At 31.4% G+C, this 16,849-nt stretch overlaps 1 protein-coding gene across 1 annotated transcript; it reads right to left on the bottom strand.

Annotated features, from left to right (window-relative positions):
• Nucleotides 1–5,360: 5,360 nt before the first annotated feature.
• On the bottom strand, nucleotides 5,361–9,520 carry LOC143546902 (eukaryotic translation initiation factor 2 subunit alpha homolog). Its single transcript, XM_077038458.1, has 7 exons — nucleotides 9,137–9,520; nucleotides 7,458–7,514; nucleotides 7,291–7,377; nucleotides 7,064–7,210; nucleotides 6,870–6,974; nucleotides 5,646–5,744; nucleotides 5,361–5,518 (listed from the first exon to the last, which is right to left on the bottom strand). Exons 1-7 carry the CDS (start codon nucleotides 9,509–9,511, stop codon nucleotides 5,372–5,374), a joined length of 1,017 nt encoding a protein of 338 aa, XP_076894573.1. The 5' UTR covers nucleotides 9,512–9,520; the 3' UTR covers nucleotides 5,361–5,371.
• Nucleotides 9,521–16,849: the final 7,329 nt, after the last annotated feature.

The following is a 16,849-nucleotide window of genomic DNA, read 5'->3' on the forward strand; positions in this document are numbered from 1 at the left end:
TTATTGAGTTTGTTAAGCTAAATAAAGTCGTATACCATGTTAAATTGTTGATACTCTTAGTATTCTTTATTATATAAACTTGTTTGAGTGACACTAGAGGGGAAAATGTGTGAATAATAATAATAGTCAAGAAAAAAACAAGGGTTATGGGTGTCATGTAAGAGAAAACCCATGGTTCAAAGTCATATGGCATCCAATACAGAGTGCACATGAAAACAATTCTTTGTGGATTTCGTTATCTATTATCCCGAAAAGAAAAAAAAACTACATATAAAATGGTGGTTAATAGATATGATATAAAGGACGCTTAACGTATAAATTGTATAAAATATTTTTGTGTTATAAGGAGTAAAATAATTAGCATCAAATATAATAATTATTTGTGAAGTAAATGTATTTTACATATAAGAGTTAATTAATTACACACAAAATAAGTATGCACGAAGTAAATAATTATGAATGAAGTAAACTAATTACACAACTTATATATAAGATTTTGTACGCCTGGTATGTTAAGCGTGGTCGTGGGTTCAAGTCCAAATGATAGCACCAATGAAGAGTTTATATAAGTCGACAAGATATAAATGGAAATGGAAACTTATATTGAATGATATAATCAATTACATAAATGAGACTACATCGATCAAGTGCGAGTTTTTTTTCTTATACATTTCTCATGAATGTTCAGGTATTCATATTAGATTAATAGAAACTTTTTAAGGGGGCTCTCTTCCAACGAATTGATAAAGACATGTCGTCTCCTATTGTTCGGGATTTCTTCTTGTTCTTTTTGCTCCTATGCCAAGTTATTCGAGTGGTCCTTTTAGTTGTAACCGTTTTTATTTTTCTTTGGAGAGGAGTTGCCTACTCCTCGGTGCATCGTACGATATCCTATGTCGTTAACGTCCTTTATACAATGGCATGCCACTAAAATGATGTTCAGTATTTGTATTTCTTAAGAAAATTTTGTAAATTTACTTTCATGATTTGTTAAATGATAATGACATTAAAAGACTTTAATTCTAAAAATAGGAGATCTTGAGTTTCCACACGTGACAAAATAAGGGTTTCAGGTTTAGTCAAAGAGTTCACTCACTTATTGTGACGTCCTTCTTATGGTGGAATAGAGAAATCGGGTGATTTAGTGGTTCGTTAATGATCTAAATTGCCGTTAAAGAAAATAAACTATAAATTATTAGGAATGTGTTAATAGATGTGTTTTAATTGGTTCTAATTTGGGAGATATTTGTGAAGTTGTTTTAAAGGAAAGTTTGCATTTTTTACAATTAAAAGTGACCGAATAATGTATTTTTAAGGCATTTTAACAAAACTGGAAAAAGAAAAAAATTCTATTTTTCCCTCATGATTTTCATGATTATAGAGGTATATTTGAGTTTTCTTTTCTTTCTTTTTTTTTAATAACGAATAAAACCCGACTACATGGGGTAACTCAATAACCAAAGGCAAACCTCATACGTCCAGATCGCAGATAGTGCTGGATAGCCTAAGTCCACCATCTCATATTTCAGAAAAAACCTGCAAAAATCGATAAAAATAGACAATTTTATCTCAAATTTCTTTGGTTCATCATGAGCACTCACTTTGGAGTCTCTTTTATCACTCTCCATCTACAAATTTTTATAAGTATACATAATTAAAAATAACAATTTTTTTCTACTTGTTAGGTATAATTATATTTCGGTATCGATTTCACACAGATTTTCGTCTTTATAAACATGAAAAATGCTAACTAATTTCGCATGTAAATTAAAAAGTAAAATAATTTTGCCATAGTTTACCTTTGTTATATCCTTTTCAAGTATGTGAAACATTTTTCGATTACAGTAAAATTTTCTAAGTACATTTTTTTTCCCTAAAAGCATGCATTGTGTCATTGCATTCGAAGTAAAATATATTTGACATGGACAACTGTCGTGTGAATATACTTAAAAGTTAAAATGTATATATTTATGATTTTATTTAAAAAAAACAAACTTTTCTTTAAGTAAAAGTTATAATGTTATATAAAAAGCTCACAAGTATTACAATTAAACCATAACTTAATAAAATTTTATCTGATAAAAAAAACACTGGATTTTAATAATTCTTTTTTCCTTTTTTTACAGTTGGACGATAATTAATAATCTCACTTGAAAATATTCTTGCCACCGATCCCGCCTTTTACACAGTTTTTTTCCCTCTCATTGGATCTCTGTTAAACTTTATCTCAATTTCATATTGATGTTTTATGGTTTTTGATCGGAATAAAGATACGAGTCGATTGATGTTAAAACTTACGTCGAAACGGTGCTTCAATTCGAGTGTTTAAACTTTCAATTAACAAAAATCAAGTCGTTTGAAGCACTGTTTCGAGGTAAGTTTTACATCAATCAATTCGTATATTCTGATTAAAACTCTAACACATCAGTTTGAAATTCAGATAAAACTTAACAGAGTTAAGTTTTTTTTTAACGAAAATCCAATGAGAAAAAATAGTATAAAAGGTGAGACTGGTGGTAAAAATATTATTAGATGTGATTATTATCGGTCAACTGAAAAAAATATAAGAGTATTAAAATCTAATTTTTCGTAAGAACAATGATTAAGATCATTAAGTTATATGGTTCAAAAGAGTTTATGTTAAGAAAATTTTAAATCAAGTAAATATATTAAACAAAAAATTAATATGAATTTATAAGTGTGAAATACTAAAATAATTAGCAACGACTAAGAACAAAATACTTGTCTGCGACATAATAATGGATGCACGAATTGCATTTAAAAGGTGCACTTACTTGACAATTAACAAAGCACAACAAATAATTAATAAAATATATTGATTGTTTTATATGCACTGTGTTTCAAATTTTTTTATTAAAATTGTTTAATTAAAGAATATTAAATAAATAACTTTAAATTGTATGTTTTTTTAAATATTTTTTAACAGCAAAGAATCTCACATGTAAACCTATTCTTTCGGGGCTATGTCCAAGGTCGACTCCTCGACCTTTGTGCGACCGTACCCCCTGATGCACGAGAACCGGGTGGAATCCGTTAACCCTCGCCCCCTCTTGGGTTCGAACCGGGATTAAAGCCCTGATTAATCCCTTCACCCAGATGTCCTTCGAACTGGCCCAAGTATGAGTGTTAATCGAATCGGATAACGGGTTATTCGGTTTGGATAATTCATATTTGAAAATTTAGGACCTTATCAGAAATCCAATCCGATCCGAATTAGGAACGTTCCTATCTGATCCAAATCCATTCAAAGTCAATTCGGATCGGATTCAGATAATCCGTATGGCAAACATACAGACAAAACTTATTAAATAAACATTCGAAACTTGAAAATAAAAATAAAACAGTACACGAACAAGGAAGTCAGGCGGTGCTAGAGAGTATAACGACGGAGTGTTAAGTCATTTTTGTATGTGAAATGTTGGGTTGATTGAACGGATAACGAAGTTATGGTTATAAGGTTATTGTAAATGTTAAAGGACTTGGCTATATATACTAAAAACATGCGATTTATTCGGATATCTGTATAATCTGCGAATCAATCATTCGGATATTCGGATCAATCCGAGCCGAATAATTCGGATCGGATTATTTGGGTTTTGGTTTCGGTTTTTTCGGATTTCTTGAATAACCCTAGGCCCAATTGGGAATCGAATATTGTTAAAATTTTCAATTCAAATAATTTTAACTAGACGCTGGGATTGCAAGAATACCTAAGAGATACTTAAATCTAAAAGTGAACTTACATAATTTAGAGAGGATCCAAAGCATTAACTTGAAAAGAAAAAACAAATCACATTTAATTCATGTACAACAATATTTCTAGCCAGTCTCATAATATTCCAAACTATTAACATATCACATATTTACATCAAAACCAAATAATAATAATCATTATAATAATAAGAAATCAGAAACAGCCTCTTAAATGATTAATCACGAGGAAATGAGAAATGTGGAGCCCTTTGAAAGGTCGTATTCTTTCACGGGCTGAAAACACATATCGTACATCTTAAGGGGGCCATGTCATGTGGTCACTCAATTATTTTACATGAAAACAAACAAACACAATTCCCCTAATGCCCCTCTGCCTATAACAACTATTACATCATTTATTTAGGGATAGGCAACCTTTGTTGCATGTTTTAGTGTTTGTTGTTATGCTTATTAAAATGTTCATTAGTTTACATAAAATATACACTAGCTAGATTCTATTTAGAGCATTGACAGCATTGATGTTTCATGTCAAGAGATCGGACACGATAAAAATGTTGAAGGTTAATCTTGAAACAAGTTAAAAGAAAGTTTAAGGGGTTAAAGTGGGAAGCCTAGTTTAACTAGTTAGAATTTAATTAATGCTTTGAAAGTTTAGAATAATTATATGTTTAGTTTTTGAATCTTTTGCAAGTTTATCTAGTCTAGAAAATTAGAAGATTGAGTTTATGTTAAGTTTATGTAGGATTGGTATGGATTATTATAGTATATATAGATGGGTTAGGGGTCATTGTAAGTGTCAATAATAACAAACAAAAAAAAATAGTCAGTCTTGGTTGAAATAAAATCGTTTGTGCATGTTATCGGCCTGGTTTTCAACAGAAAGAGACGAAGCAAATCTTAGCCTCTTAGGTGGCCAACTAGAGAGAATGTTACAGGTCCAGGGAGACGGACCTCCACAAACTTTTAAACAGAGGGTGGATTTGAGAGAGATCGGTCCATGGAGGGGAAGAGATGAAGTCCTTCCCGTTACAACTTACAGGTGCCCTTAAAAAAAGGTGAATTTTTTGTAAGATGGTTGATATTTTGTAAGATGTTCAAATGGTTGTGAAAGTTTATGAAAAGCTAAAATGAGAACTTTTATTAAGATCTAATACTTGAGTTAACCAATATAATCAAACACCCTAAATTGCAAGAAAAACAAAATAATAACTCATCTTTTAAAGGGGTCACAATTTGATGAAGTGCTTTTTTCACTCTAAGATGATACATATTTCTACATCCATTTGCATCTATCAAAAAAATAGCCCACATGACTTTTACACATCAAACGATTGCACTAGTAACTAAAGTTTATAGTTGGCCTTTTAATCTATTTATAGCAAGAGAAGATTCAATAATTTTGTTATGCAACAAACAACCATACATAACAAGTGGCATGCAAAGCAAAAGACATGAAAGTGAACAAAACAGTATTTGAGCAGTCAAGTGGTTCAGAAACAATGGTTTCTATTCTACCTAGTTGGCAGAAAAACAAAAATACAATAAATTTCACTAGTGAACAAATATTATAAATATAAATTAAAACAAAAAAACACCTCAAAAAGGTAATCAAACGGGCTCTCTTTCTTTCTTTTGTTTAAATTTCTTGCTGTTTGTCCAAATCAATGTCTCCCATTCCGGTATCTTCTTCCTCTTCACTGTCATCATCTCCTTCGACTTCTTCGTTTGCTTGACTAAGCTTCGCCATCCGTTCAGCCAGCAGTATGTCTTCACGTTCACTCACCTGAACCAACTCGTCAAGTCATCAGTCACATGATAATTCTCACTTTTTAAATAAAAAAACACCAACTTTGCACATTTTTAATAAAAGTAAAATTTGCTAAAGTTAAAAAACTAGAATGGAAACTAACCGCTCTTGGTGGCTCCTTTACTGTAAGTTTTCCCTTGTGGAGCTCTATTTCTTCGGTACATGCAGCGATTGCTTTTGTAAGAACTGAAATTCCTTGCTCCTATATAACCATACAATGACATCAATTAGGCGTAAATAAATTATGGCTACATAATATGAAATATATAATAATATAAATATAAAAAAGACATTAGTCTTTGGCATACATGTGTGCGATAACAATATCTAGACATACCACATGTCTATGCATGCAAAATACTGATAGTGAAAATTGATAATACATACATGCATACATACATATAATACAGGTCATATGGAAATTTATTGGTTATGAGACTTTCTACTTTGAATTCTACAACTCCAATGGAAATTTATATTGATATTTATTGCGTACAATGTACAACATTGCATAGTTCACTATACCGAAGTAATCCAAAACGAGCCTACCCTGCATACCGGACCTTTAAGGAACTAGTGAATAAAAATCCCGATCTGTGATCCAAGTTCCAGGGACTAAGAACCCAACTATAAGAATACAACGACTTGAGTTTGAATAAAATTCTGTTACTTTGTTTTGTTGATCAAGTTCAAATATGTCCATATAAAATCAAATAGCAGATGCTCGTGAATATAGACCCAAGAATTATCATCACAAGATTCAACTCTTTCAACAGAGATTCAACACTCAACCCTTGAAAGCTAGGATTTCAAGCTTAGGTACATTTTTAAAGAAATACAATCTGAATTCAGGTTGATTGAAGTTATTATTTTGCTTATTGTTAATGACAATAACTGTTTGCACTATCATTTATCAAAAGGTTCAAAATACAGTTTGTTCTTCTAAAGTGTAGGAATGGACAATTATAATGCTTTATATAACGACGAGAAATTGCTTTTATATGACCTAGCAATTTCATTAAAACATGTCGAATAAAGGAATTACTTTCACTATAAATCCTATGAATAGAAAAAAAACATATGGCTAAGTCCTAACTCAGACTGTCAGACATTTAGCTGAATGACATCTTCATCAGGATGCTGATATGGAACCAAGCGAAAAATAAAAAAATACATACAAAGTAAATAACAAACACAATAATCCATGTAAAAACAATTAGCTTTTTAAAGATAAAACAAGTTTCCCTTTGTAAGATAATGCCGACTTCAGAACTACTTCTTAACATATATATACTAGTCAATAAGTCAAACATGACTTTTTGTTTACCTTATCGAGAGTTTGTGTAATAAGAACATAAGATGGAGGAGCAACCAACTTGATTTTAACAGGGCAGTCCTGATTCCCAGCAGCTTCTGCCTTCCGCATAGCTTCCTACAAAAATAAATATATAATATCACTTGCAACTGTATATATCTTATTTAATCAATCATAACCTGAAAACTAATTATAAAATAGAACACCTTAATGTGAAGAACTCCATCAAACTGAAAGCATTTCATCTCAATATCTGCCCGGATCTTCAAAGGTTGTGGGGTCATCCTTCTTCTAACGTTCTTTACTAATGCATCTTTGACTTCCTCAGTCAAAGCAGGAACCACTTTTGTCACCTGATATTGAGTAGATTACATGTGGTGATTACGACGTATATCGGCGGGCATAAAGACCCTGATTAGAACATACAACATACCTCAGTTCCATCAGGACCAGTTTCTTTAACTTCACGGGTAAGTGAGTCAAGAATGGAATCAGGGTCATTCACAATTAACTTAAATGCCTGCAACCAATTAAAACAGTTAGAATATTTATACATAAAAGCTACAAATTATTTTTTCAACAGTGTTGTTCACAACCCACCTCAAATGCATGACCATACTTCCGGTACAAAGGCCAACCGACGTGAATATACAGATCCTGTCATTGTAAATATCACAAGCTTATCAATTTCCATTAACAAGCATGTACCAAAACTGAGTATAACGACTGCATTAACAAGTGTAAGAGAAAACAGATACAATAAAATTAAAAAAAATACGCAGACACTTCTAATTTTGCATAGAAAAAAACCTTCAAGCACTAAGAATACAACTCAGATGATTCATTATTCGAATTATAGTTTTATCAGTGTTCACAATCAATCTAAGTGTATGGCTTGACACAATAAAGTATTATGAGAAACACTAAAATATACCTAATGGTTGAAATAATTAACATCCTCTAAAGCTAGATCCTCTATTCAAACAATTAGATTTTCCATTCATTATAGAGTGATAGAACATTGTATCTTTGATGCTTGAACATGGTGACTCTAAATCAATTCTTATCAGACTATTAGTGCACACCCAAACATAACATAACATATAACTTACCTTCAGTATTGAGGTCAAAATGAAAAAGGGAACCTTGCTCCTAAATAGTTAACAGACTGATTTTCTTAATGTCTTAAAAGATATCCCAATTTTGATTTTTGAACCTCTTCACTTTAACCTAGTTATGATTCATTAAAAAGAAAATAACAGAATGAAACATTAAAAGCGTGATCTAGTAACTCAAACTCCTAACGTTGCCAATATCACTTCTTATACTCATATGTTTACTTAAACTTAACCCTATGTTAAAATATCAAATATAGCATATCATCTCCCAAATGTTTAACTAACCACAATTGACAGCGTCCCAATTCTAAAATGCACAATCATTCACATTCACAAGCTCCCAACCCAAAACTCAAGATTTACAAACAAAAACTCAAAACACATATTCTAGCTCTTAGGGGTGTAACCAAACTGAGCCAACAGAGAGCTTGACCTTGGCACGCGACTAGATTTTCAAGCTCGAGCTCGAGCTCGTTTATTAGCTAACTAATATATATATATATATATATATATATATATATATATATATATATTAGTTTTATGCGTATTCTTTTAGGTAACATAAAATTTATTAATTAGTTATTAATATCACAAATTCTATACATAATAAGAACTATTAGATAAATACATAATAGATGCATTAAAAATTATATAAAATTAATCACCTTGTTTAGGCTCGCAAGCCAGCTCGATCTCAGTAACTAAAGCCAGAGCTCGGGCCTGTTTGTTGGCAAGCTTATTTTTAAGCTCGAGGTCGTTCAAGCTCAGCTCAATTTGAGCTTTTTGCTGGCCGAACTCGAGTAGCTGGCAAGCAGCTTGACTCGGTTACACCCCTACCAGCTCTCTACTAAGTAGTAACAATAATCAACATCATACTAATCCTAATTAACCTAAACTACTAAACTGAACAAAATGCACCATTCCTAAATTACTAACATAAGGTTTATTATTTAGTTATTTTTATCATAAACTTTATACACAATAATATATGTTAGAAAAATAATTAATAAATGTATTAAAAAATTATATAAATAATAAGCTCATTTAGACTCGCCAACTGAAGCTCAGGCTCCGAATCAAGTTCATTTTAATCTCGGCTCGATTCAAGCAACAATCAACATCATAACAATCCTAACTAACTCTAAACTACCAAACCATCACCTCCAAATCAATCTGCATAGTCTCGGCCACATGCCGCATAATCGAATGCACAAGCTTACTCTTATTATACCTATCCTCACAAATCTGCACATCCTCTTCCGAAACCCTACGCTTACTAAGGTTCACGTATCCTTTCTCTTCATCCACATGCAGCACCATCACAGGCTCCGTACGGCCGACCTTAATCAAGCTATTGATGCTCCTAATACGACGCCGTGACAGCTCGGATAACAGAATCATACCTTCGATGTTGTTGTACTCCAGAAGTGACACGTAAGCGCACATCTCGCCGATGCTTTTGACCTGGATCATTACGGCCATGTCCACGTCCGGAAACCGGGACTCGTACATCCGGCATTCGAGATTTGGAGCCATTGTTGATGGATGGATTGAGTTGTTAGGGTTTTGGTGTTGGTGTGTTAGGGTTTTGTAACGGCGGTTTAGTTTTAGATGTGTTTTGAGTGTTGGCTATCGGAGTTTAGGTGGGAATGGTTTGGTTTGTCTCGGTTTGGGCTAAGACTGAATTGAAAATAGAATGAAACACTAATCAAACCAAACTTAAAAATAAAAATAAAAATAAAAATAAAAATAAAAAAACTCAAACAGTCTTACCTAAGCTTACTAAGGATGTATATTCCGTTATATTGAATTCGATTTATTATTTTTATTATTTAATTAAAATGGTTTCTGAACTTATGGCGTTTATCAAAAATAAACATCACCATATGTAGTATATAGCATCCGTTCATAGATGCATTCTCCACATTAAAACAATCTTCTGCCTTTAAAGCTTTTACAAAATAAGTTCTTCAACTGTTAATTATAAATTTTATATTTAAACGAATTATTTCAGTAAAGTCTTTTATCGTTTGATTTAAAACATATTACAATGGAGGTTCAAAGCTTTACAATGTTGGATGAAATTGATATTCTCAAAACATCTTCATCCACAGTTAAGGTTAGAGTTTTGAGAGTATGGACCGTCAAGGATAACAAACACTCAAAACGAGGACTTCTTGATGAAGATGGTCCTCGTGGATCAATCTGTAAGTTTTTTATTATTTTATATTTTCCTTTCTCTATACTACTATTTTCATTAATTATCTACACATGTTTCTTCTTATTCTTCTTACTATTACTATTATTATTATTATTATTATTATTTCATGAAATGAGAATCGAATGCAAGCTACGGTTTTTAAACCCGACATTTTTTGTTTCAAAGGGTTTTTGCGAAAACTCTAGGGGTGAAAATATAAGTTTAAACCTGGTATGCATTTGTAAGCTTAGTTTTCAAATAATATTACAAAATCTGTTACTAATGTGTTTTTTTTTGTTTTTTCAGGTATAATGGTTCATTTGTGTTATATTATTCCTTATTTACTGAATTATTTATTTATAAATTATTTTCTTTTTATGTTATAGACATAGTTTAACATATTTTGTAATATCTGTTAGTAAAAAACTTATGTCAAATATGTGTGTTGACTGAATATGTTTTTTACATTTTATATTGTTTCTTTATATGTTTCCCATCCGTGTATAACACGGGTTATTATCCTAGTGAAAAATAAACAAATAAAAATCTATAAATTTGGTTTGGGTGTTTTTGTTTTAATTACTTGCAAAAGCAAACCGTATGTATGGTTTTTATAAAAATCATAAAACCAAACAATCAGTTTTTATTAGGTTCGAATTTTCCACCTGGTTTTTCGATTTTTCGTTTTCGAATCTTGTTTCCGGTTTCATACACACCCCTACCTGTAAGAGGTGTTTTGGTTGATTATTTAAACCATGTAACTACGGGTAATAATAATGCTAATAATAACAACAATAACAATAATAATAGAATTGTTTGCAATAATTTTTGATGTTATATTTCTAAGTTTTAACAAAAAAATTAGTTCTAGTTACAAATGAATTTGACTTGAATCATGACGACCATGTCCATGTTGCGATTCTTCATGTGGGTGTTTGATTTAGTCATTTAGATGCATTTGAGTGTTTACTAGCGGATTTGAAAGAGGTGTTTAGGTTGATAATTTAAAACATGGTGGACGGAACACCGATATGCTAACCAATGAAATCGAACCCATGCAACCGAATCGTACCAGAAACCGGTGGGTCATTTAATGATTTTGAGAAAATGACAATAGTGGATCGGTTATGGCTAACAAGGTTCCATACCCGTTAAACTCAGCCGATTATATGCATTTCTTTAGTATTATAGATTATTTGTATTTTATTTAATGTTAGTTAATATACTAGTAGTTTGTCCGCGCGATGCAGCGGGGAATGACACTTAAAGGTTGTTAATGAGTCAAGCTGAGCCAAGCCAAGTCTAGCTCGAACTCGACTTGAACTTCATTCCAAGCTAGCTCAGATAGGCTCCAAATTAAACTCGAGTCAAGCCAATCACATTAAACGCGTTACAATGCTAATACATGCGCAACCCGATTACAAAAATATAACTAATGTCGGTAAGCATGTAACCCAACATCTAACACATAACTCGTGTAGAGCTAGTACGTGTACAAATTTAACATACATAACCAACACCATAATGCATGAAACCAACATTAAACATGCGTCATTGACACCACGTGTGTAGCTCACGTTGATTACTCGTGTGGGATGCTAGGTTCAACGCGTATCAAGGCTAGGTTATGCGTGTTACGCGACGCTAGACACACATTCATTGACCCAAAACCCATTCTTACTTGGCCACTTTCGACCAAGCATGTCCAAACCCGAACCAAGCTAACCCTTTTTTGTATCGACTAGTTCTAACTCATGACCCAAACTCGCCTGACCTATTGGCCTATACGGTAATCAGGTAAAATGTTAATTTTCTAAAAATTAAAAACTATAGCAATATCACACTCAAATTAAAGAGAATGAGATGCTCGTTTTTATGATGTTATTACTTTTAGAAAAAATATTAACGTGTGAAAAGTTATAGCGGTTTAAATTAGGGATGAGCAAATTCGGTACCGGCATCGAATCGGTACCAAAATTTTGAGTTTCGGGACTGGTACGGTACGGTATGGTATCGGTATTTCCCGAATTTTTGCCTTTAATACCGGTACCGTCCTGGAACCGTACCGGTAACAAGATTTTGTGATTTTAGGAATCGGTATTTTTGGTACCGGTACGGTACCGAGCTCATCCCTAGTTTAAATATTGTAGGGGTGGTTGGTTTGAAATACGGGGTTCATGTGTAAATATTCATTAAATTAACAAAAGAGGACTAAAGTAGAGGGGCTAAGGGTGTAACTATTGTTAAAGAATGGTTTACGTAAGTAGTGATGATTAAAAGACAATATTATACCTAAAATCTCTTAACCTTGTGCGTTGTGTGTTGTACATGTAAAATTGTTTCTTATACCTCTTAAAACTTAAGAGGTCCATAACTCTTATATTATCTGTAGCATAGATACTAATACATACATATGTGTAATAATAATTTACAATTATCAGAGACCGGGTATCTTTCGATCTCTTATTAATAATCCATTTTATAAAATTTTAAAAATTTATAATTGTCTTGATTTTCTAAAATATATATGAATAGTATATGGTCAGTACAGGCCACGCCCTAAAAACGCCTCATCAAAACGGCTAAAACGGGCTACCATAATTCGACCACTACACATCTCATAAATATTTAGAAAATTTCAGACTTTTTTTTTTTTTTTTTTTTTTTTTTTTTGAGACATGGATTATAACTAGGTCATGGTGTGAATCAACACTTTAGGAGTTTAGCCTTGCATTAGGCTAAAACTATAAAAATAAAATAGCTAGGAAGTAAAGAATTGTACCTGAAATATGAAGGACTTTAAAACTTCAAAGATTTTTATTATCGAAGAAAATATTTTACAAGTGAAAGAGAGGGTTTTTGATCAGTAGTCTTCTGATCCCTCCCTCATACAAAAACCTACTACTCCTTTTATAATGGGAGTTTTAAAAATACAAACAAAAGAACAACAGTAAAAGTAATAATTATACATCAATTATCTTGACAATTGTGTCCAAAAGAGATTCTATTTGTCTAGGCAGCTGGCTGTAATTATTGTACCTCTACCCAACTTTTTGAATTATTGATTCTCCTTTATTCAGACGCATGTGATCGGGGACCCATGATTTCGTCCTCATCATCAATTGATTCAATTATTTTCTTCTTTAACTTTTCCAATTTTGTCTTGGCCTTCATGGTGACCTCATCCATGACATCGTCTTCTGGATTCTGAGAATAACCTGCTAACATTGTATCTTCTTCTTCTTGATTAGAAGATGGATTTGAAGAGTATGAAGATTGTCCTGGTTGAAAATTATTCATTAAATCTTCTTCCATGGCTGCAAAGTATTTTTCCAGTAAATCTTTTCTGGAAAGATCCTTTCCTTCTTTAATTGATATCTTCCTAGCAATTTGTTGAAATGGGCTAGGAGATTCTCTTTGAGATTGAACCTGAATTTGTTTTTGATACAGATCCAGAGTTGATTCAATTTGATCAATGGTCTCTTGACCCTCTATGACTCCTTCTTTATTTTTTGAAGTCAATTTCTTCCAAAATTTTGTATAGAAAATTCTTCTTAAACATGGAATATTTTGAGTGGTATAACCAACTTCTGAAGACCATCTCCATATCCATGGAATTCCAAATTCCGAAAAGAAAAATAGAGAAGGCATTCCTTCAATTAACTCATTATTATGAGTAGCTTCAATTATTCTGGGAGATAATTCAACCCATTTATTATAGTATCCTTTAAAGGATTCTGGTAAAATTTTTATAGATGTTCCATAGGAAATCCACCATTTTAAAAACCAATTAGGTATATCCTGGTTATAAACCTGAGGACATATCTTGAAGAACCAAGAATGTTTCTTCATCGGATTTTGATATAGAAAAGCTTTATTGAAAGCTTCAATATAATCCCAATAATTAAATTTGATGAGAGCACCAGATTCTGGATGACTCATCTCTTTTTCTTTTAATGGAGAATTTCCCCAATCTTCTAAGGATATTATCCTTTTGATAATTATTTTGCTATAGGTAAAAACCTTAGCATTTCCAGAATTATGATGAAAAATTTGAGCAGATTCGGTTGCTCTTAAAATTGATTCATAAACGAATCTTGATTTATAAATTCCAGCTGGATATGATCCAGTATCAAAAAACCTTTCCATTAAGGTCCATGGATTATCTTTCCATTTAAGATGTTTATTATCAAGGAGTAAAATTATTTCCTTATAAGGATTTTGATCATAAGAACCTTCATCAGATTCTTCTGGTTGAGTAACAATTGAATATGAAGTATTGCTTCCTTTTTCCTTGGCTGCTTTGAAAGCTAGGAATTCCTGATATTCAGGATCATTAAATCGATTTTTTCCAGTATTACTGGATGAATTTGCTATATTAGCAATATTGGAAGCTATTAGCTTCTTTTGACCAAATTGTCCAATAATTGTTTCAGAATTATTATGAGAATTTCTGCCTTTTCCTCTATTGGAGGATCGGCCTCTTCCTCGCCATGGAGGATCCATTCCTGCAAATAAAAATTAAGCACAAGAGATTATTATCTCTTTTTCTTGAAGAATCTTCATTCGATTCTTAAAAATATAATATTGATGCCATTCACTAGTTATAAGAAAATTTTTTTCTTGAGGATATAAAGAATAATCCATATTATATTCAGCTATTCTTAAGGCATGTCTCATCCTCATTCTGGATTCAAAATCAATTTGTCTTTGAATTTTTCCAATTGCAATTTTCAATGGTCCTTTAATTCCCATTAATTCTGCAAAATAGAATCGAGAAATTCTCTCGTCAAGAAATCTGGTAAACTATTATCAGATCCTTTTTTATAAATTATTTCAAAATCAAAAGGGGCTAAATGAGCTTGCCACCTTGCAAACATTTGTTTAGAAACATTATGTTTAAAATCTTTGTCAAACATAAATTTAGCTGCTTGACAATCAGTTTTTATTATAAATTTTTGATTATATAAATCATCTTGAAATTTTAAAACACATTTTACTATTGCTAAAACTTCTTTTGCAATAGTTGCGTAATTTTTTTGACTATTATTCCATTTTCCAGAATGGAATCTAACCAAATATTCTTGTTTATTATCTGGAGAAACTTGTTTAAGAATTCCTCCATAACCAATGTCACTGGCATTAGTTTCAACTATTTTTTTCCAATTTGGGTTAGCAAGATTTAAACATGGAAGATTTTGAACCTTCTGTTTAATTTTTTGAATTGCCTTAGTGTGATCATCTGACCAACACTTAGGATTTTTCTTTAACCTATCATATAAGATGGCTGTATCTTTTGCATGATTTTTATAATAAGGAGAAATATAATTTAAACTCCCAAGAAACCTTTGTAATTGAGTTTTATCTAAAATTCTATCAGGAAATTTAGAAGCAAATTCAATACTTCTATGTATTGGAATTATAACTCCTTTGTCAATGTTATGACCAAGGAATCTAACATTGGTTTGAAAAAGCATCATTTTAGGTCTAGAAATTACTAAACCATTCTTTATAATAATATTTTTAAAGATTTCTAAATGCTGAAAATGCATTTCTATATTTTTTGAAAATATTAAAATATCATCGATATATACAATGATAAAATTTGAATAAGGAATGAATATATCATTCATAATATTTTGAAATTCACTGGGTGCATTTTTTAACCCAAAAGGCATTACATTCCATTCATAATGTTCAAATGGAACTGTAAATGCTGTCTTATATTTGTCAGATTCATCAATTTGAATCTGCCAATATCCAGATTTTAGATCAAATTTAGAAAATATAACTGCATCATGCAGCCTATCCAATAAATCCTTTTTATTAGGTATTGGATATCTATTCCATTTTAACACTTTATTAAGTGGTTTATAATTTATAACCAATCTAGGAACTCCTCTTTCTTGCTCAGCATGTTTATTAACATAAAACACTGTACATGACCAGGGAGACTTAGATTTTCTAATTAATCCTTTGTTTATTAAGGATTCTATTTCTTTCTTACATAATTCTAAATATTCAGAATTCATTTGACAAGGTCTAGCCTTGGTAGGAATTTTTCTTTCCTTAAAATCTTCCTCATAAGGAAGTGAAACAATATGTTTCTTTCTATCCCAAAAAGCATTTGGGTGATCATTACATATTTGTAAAGAAAACTTATTTTGAATCAATTTTATTTTATCCTGTAATTTAGGATTTTTTAATTTTTCTGAAATAGTTAATTCATTTATTTCTTGTTTTAAAAATTCTATTTGGTTTATTTTTGCTTTAATTAAATCATCAATCATATTATTGATGATTCTAGTGATTGGTTCAGAAATAAATTCAAAGGATATTTCTTCACCTTGAAATGTTTCTTTTAAAATTTTTTCATCCACTTTTGTTAAAGGAAATATTTTTCTAAAAAATGGTGATCCAAGTATTACCTGACTTGTTAGATCTTTAACAAGAATAAAACTATTAGGAATACATTTATTATTTTTACAGATATAAGCATTAGGAAGCTTATAACTTATCTGTAATGGTTTTCCACCAGCAGACCCTAATTTCTGGGTGGTTTTATGAAAATATCTTGAAGGAATTAATCCTTCTTGAATGCAATTTAAATCTGCTCCACTATCTAAAAGAGCAGTAAATTCTTTGGAAAATTGTTTATCAATCATCAATTTGAT

Source organism: Bidens hawaiensis, unplaced genomic scaffold (assembly GCF_021521415.1).
Source record: "Bidens hawaiensis isolate Kalapana, Puna unplaced genomic scaffold, B.hawaiensis_p1.1 tig00014475_1, whole genome shotgun sequence".
NCBI lineage: Eukaryota > Viridiplantae > Streptophyta > Magnoliopsida > Asterales > Asteraceae > Bidens > Bidens hawaiensis.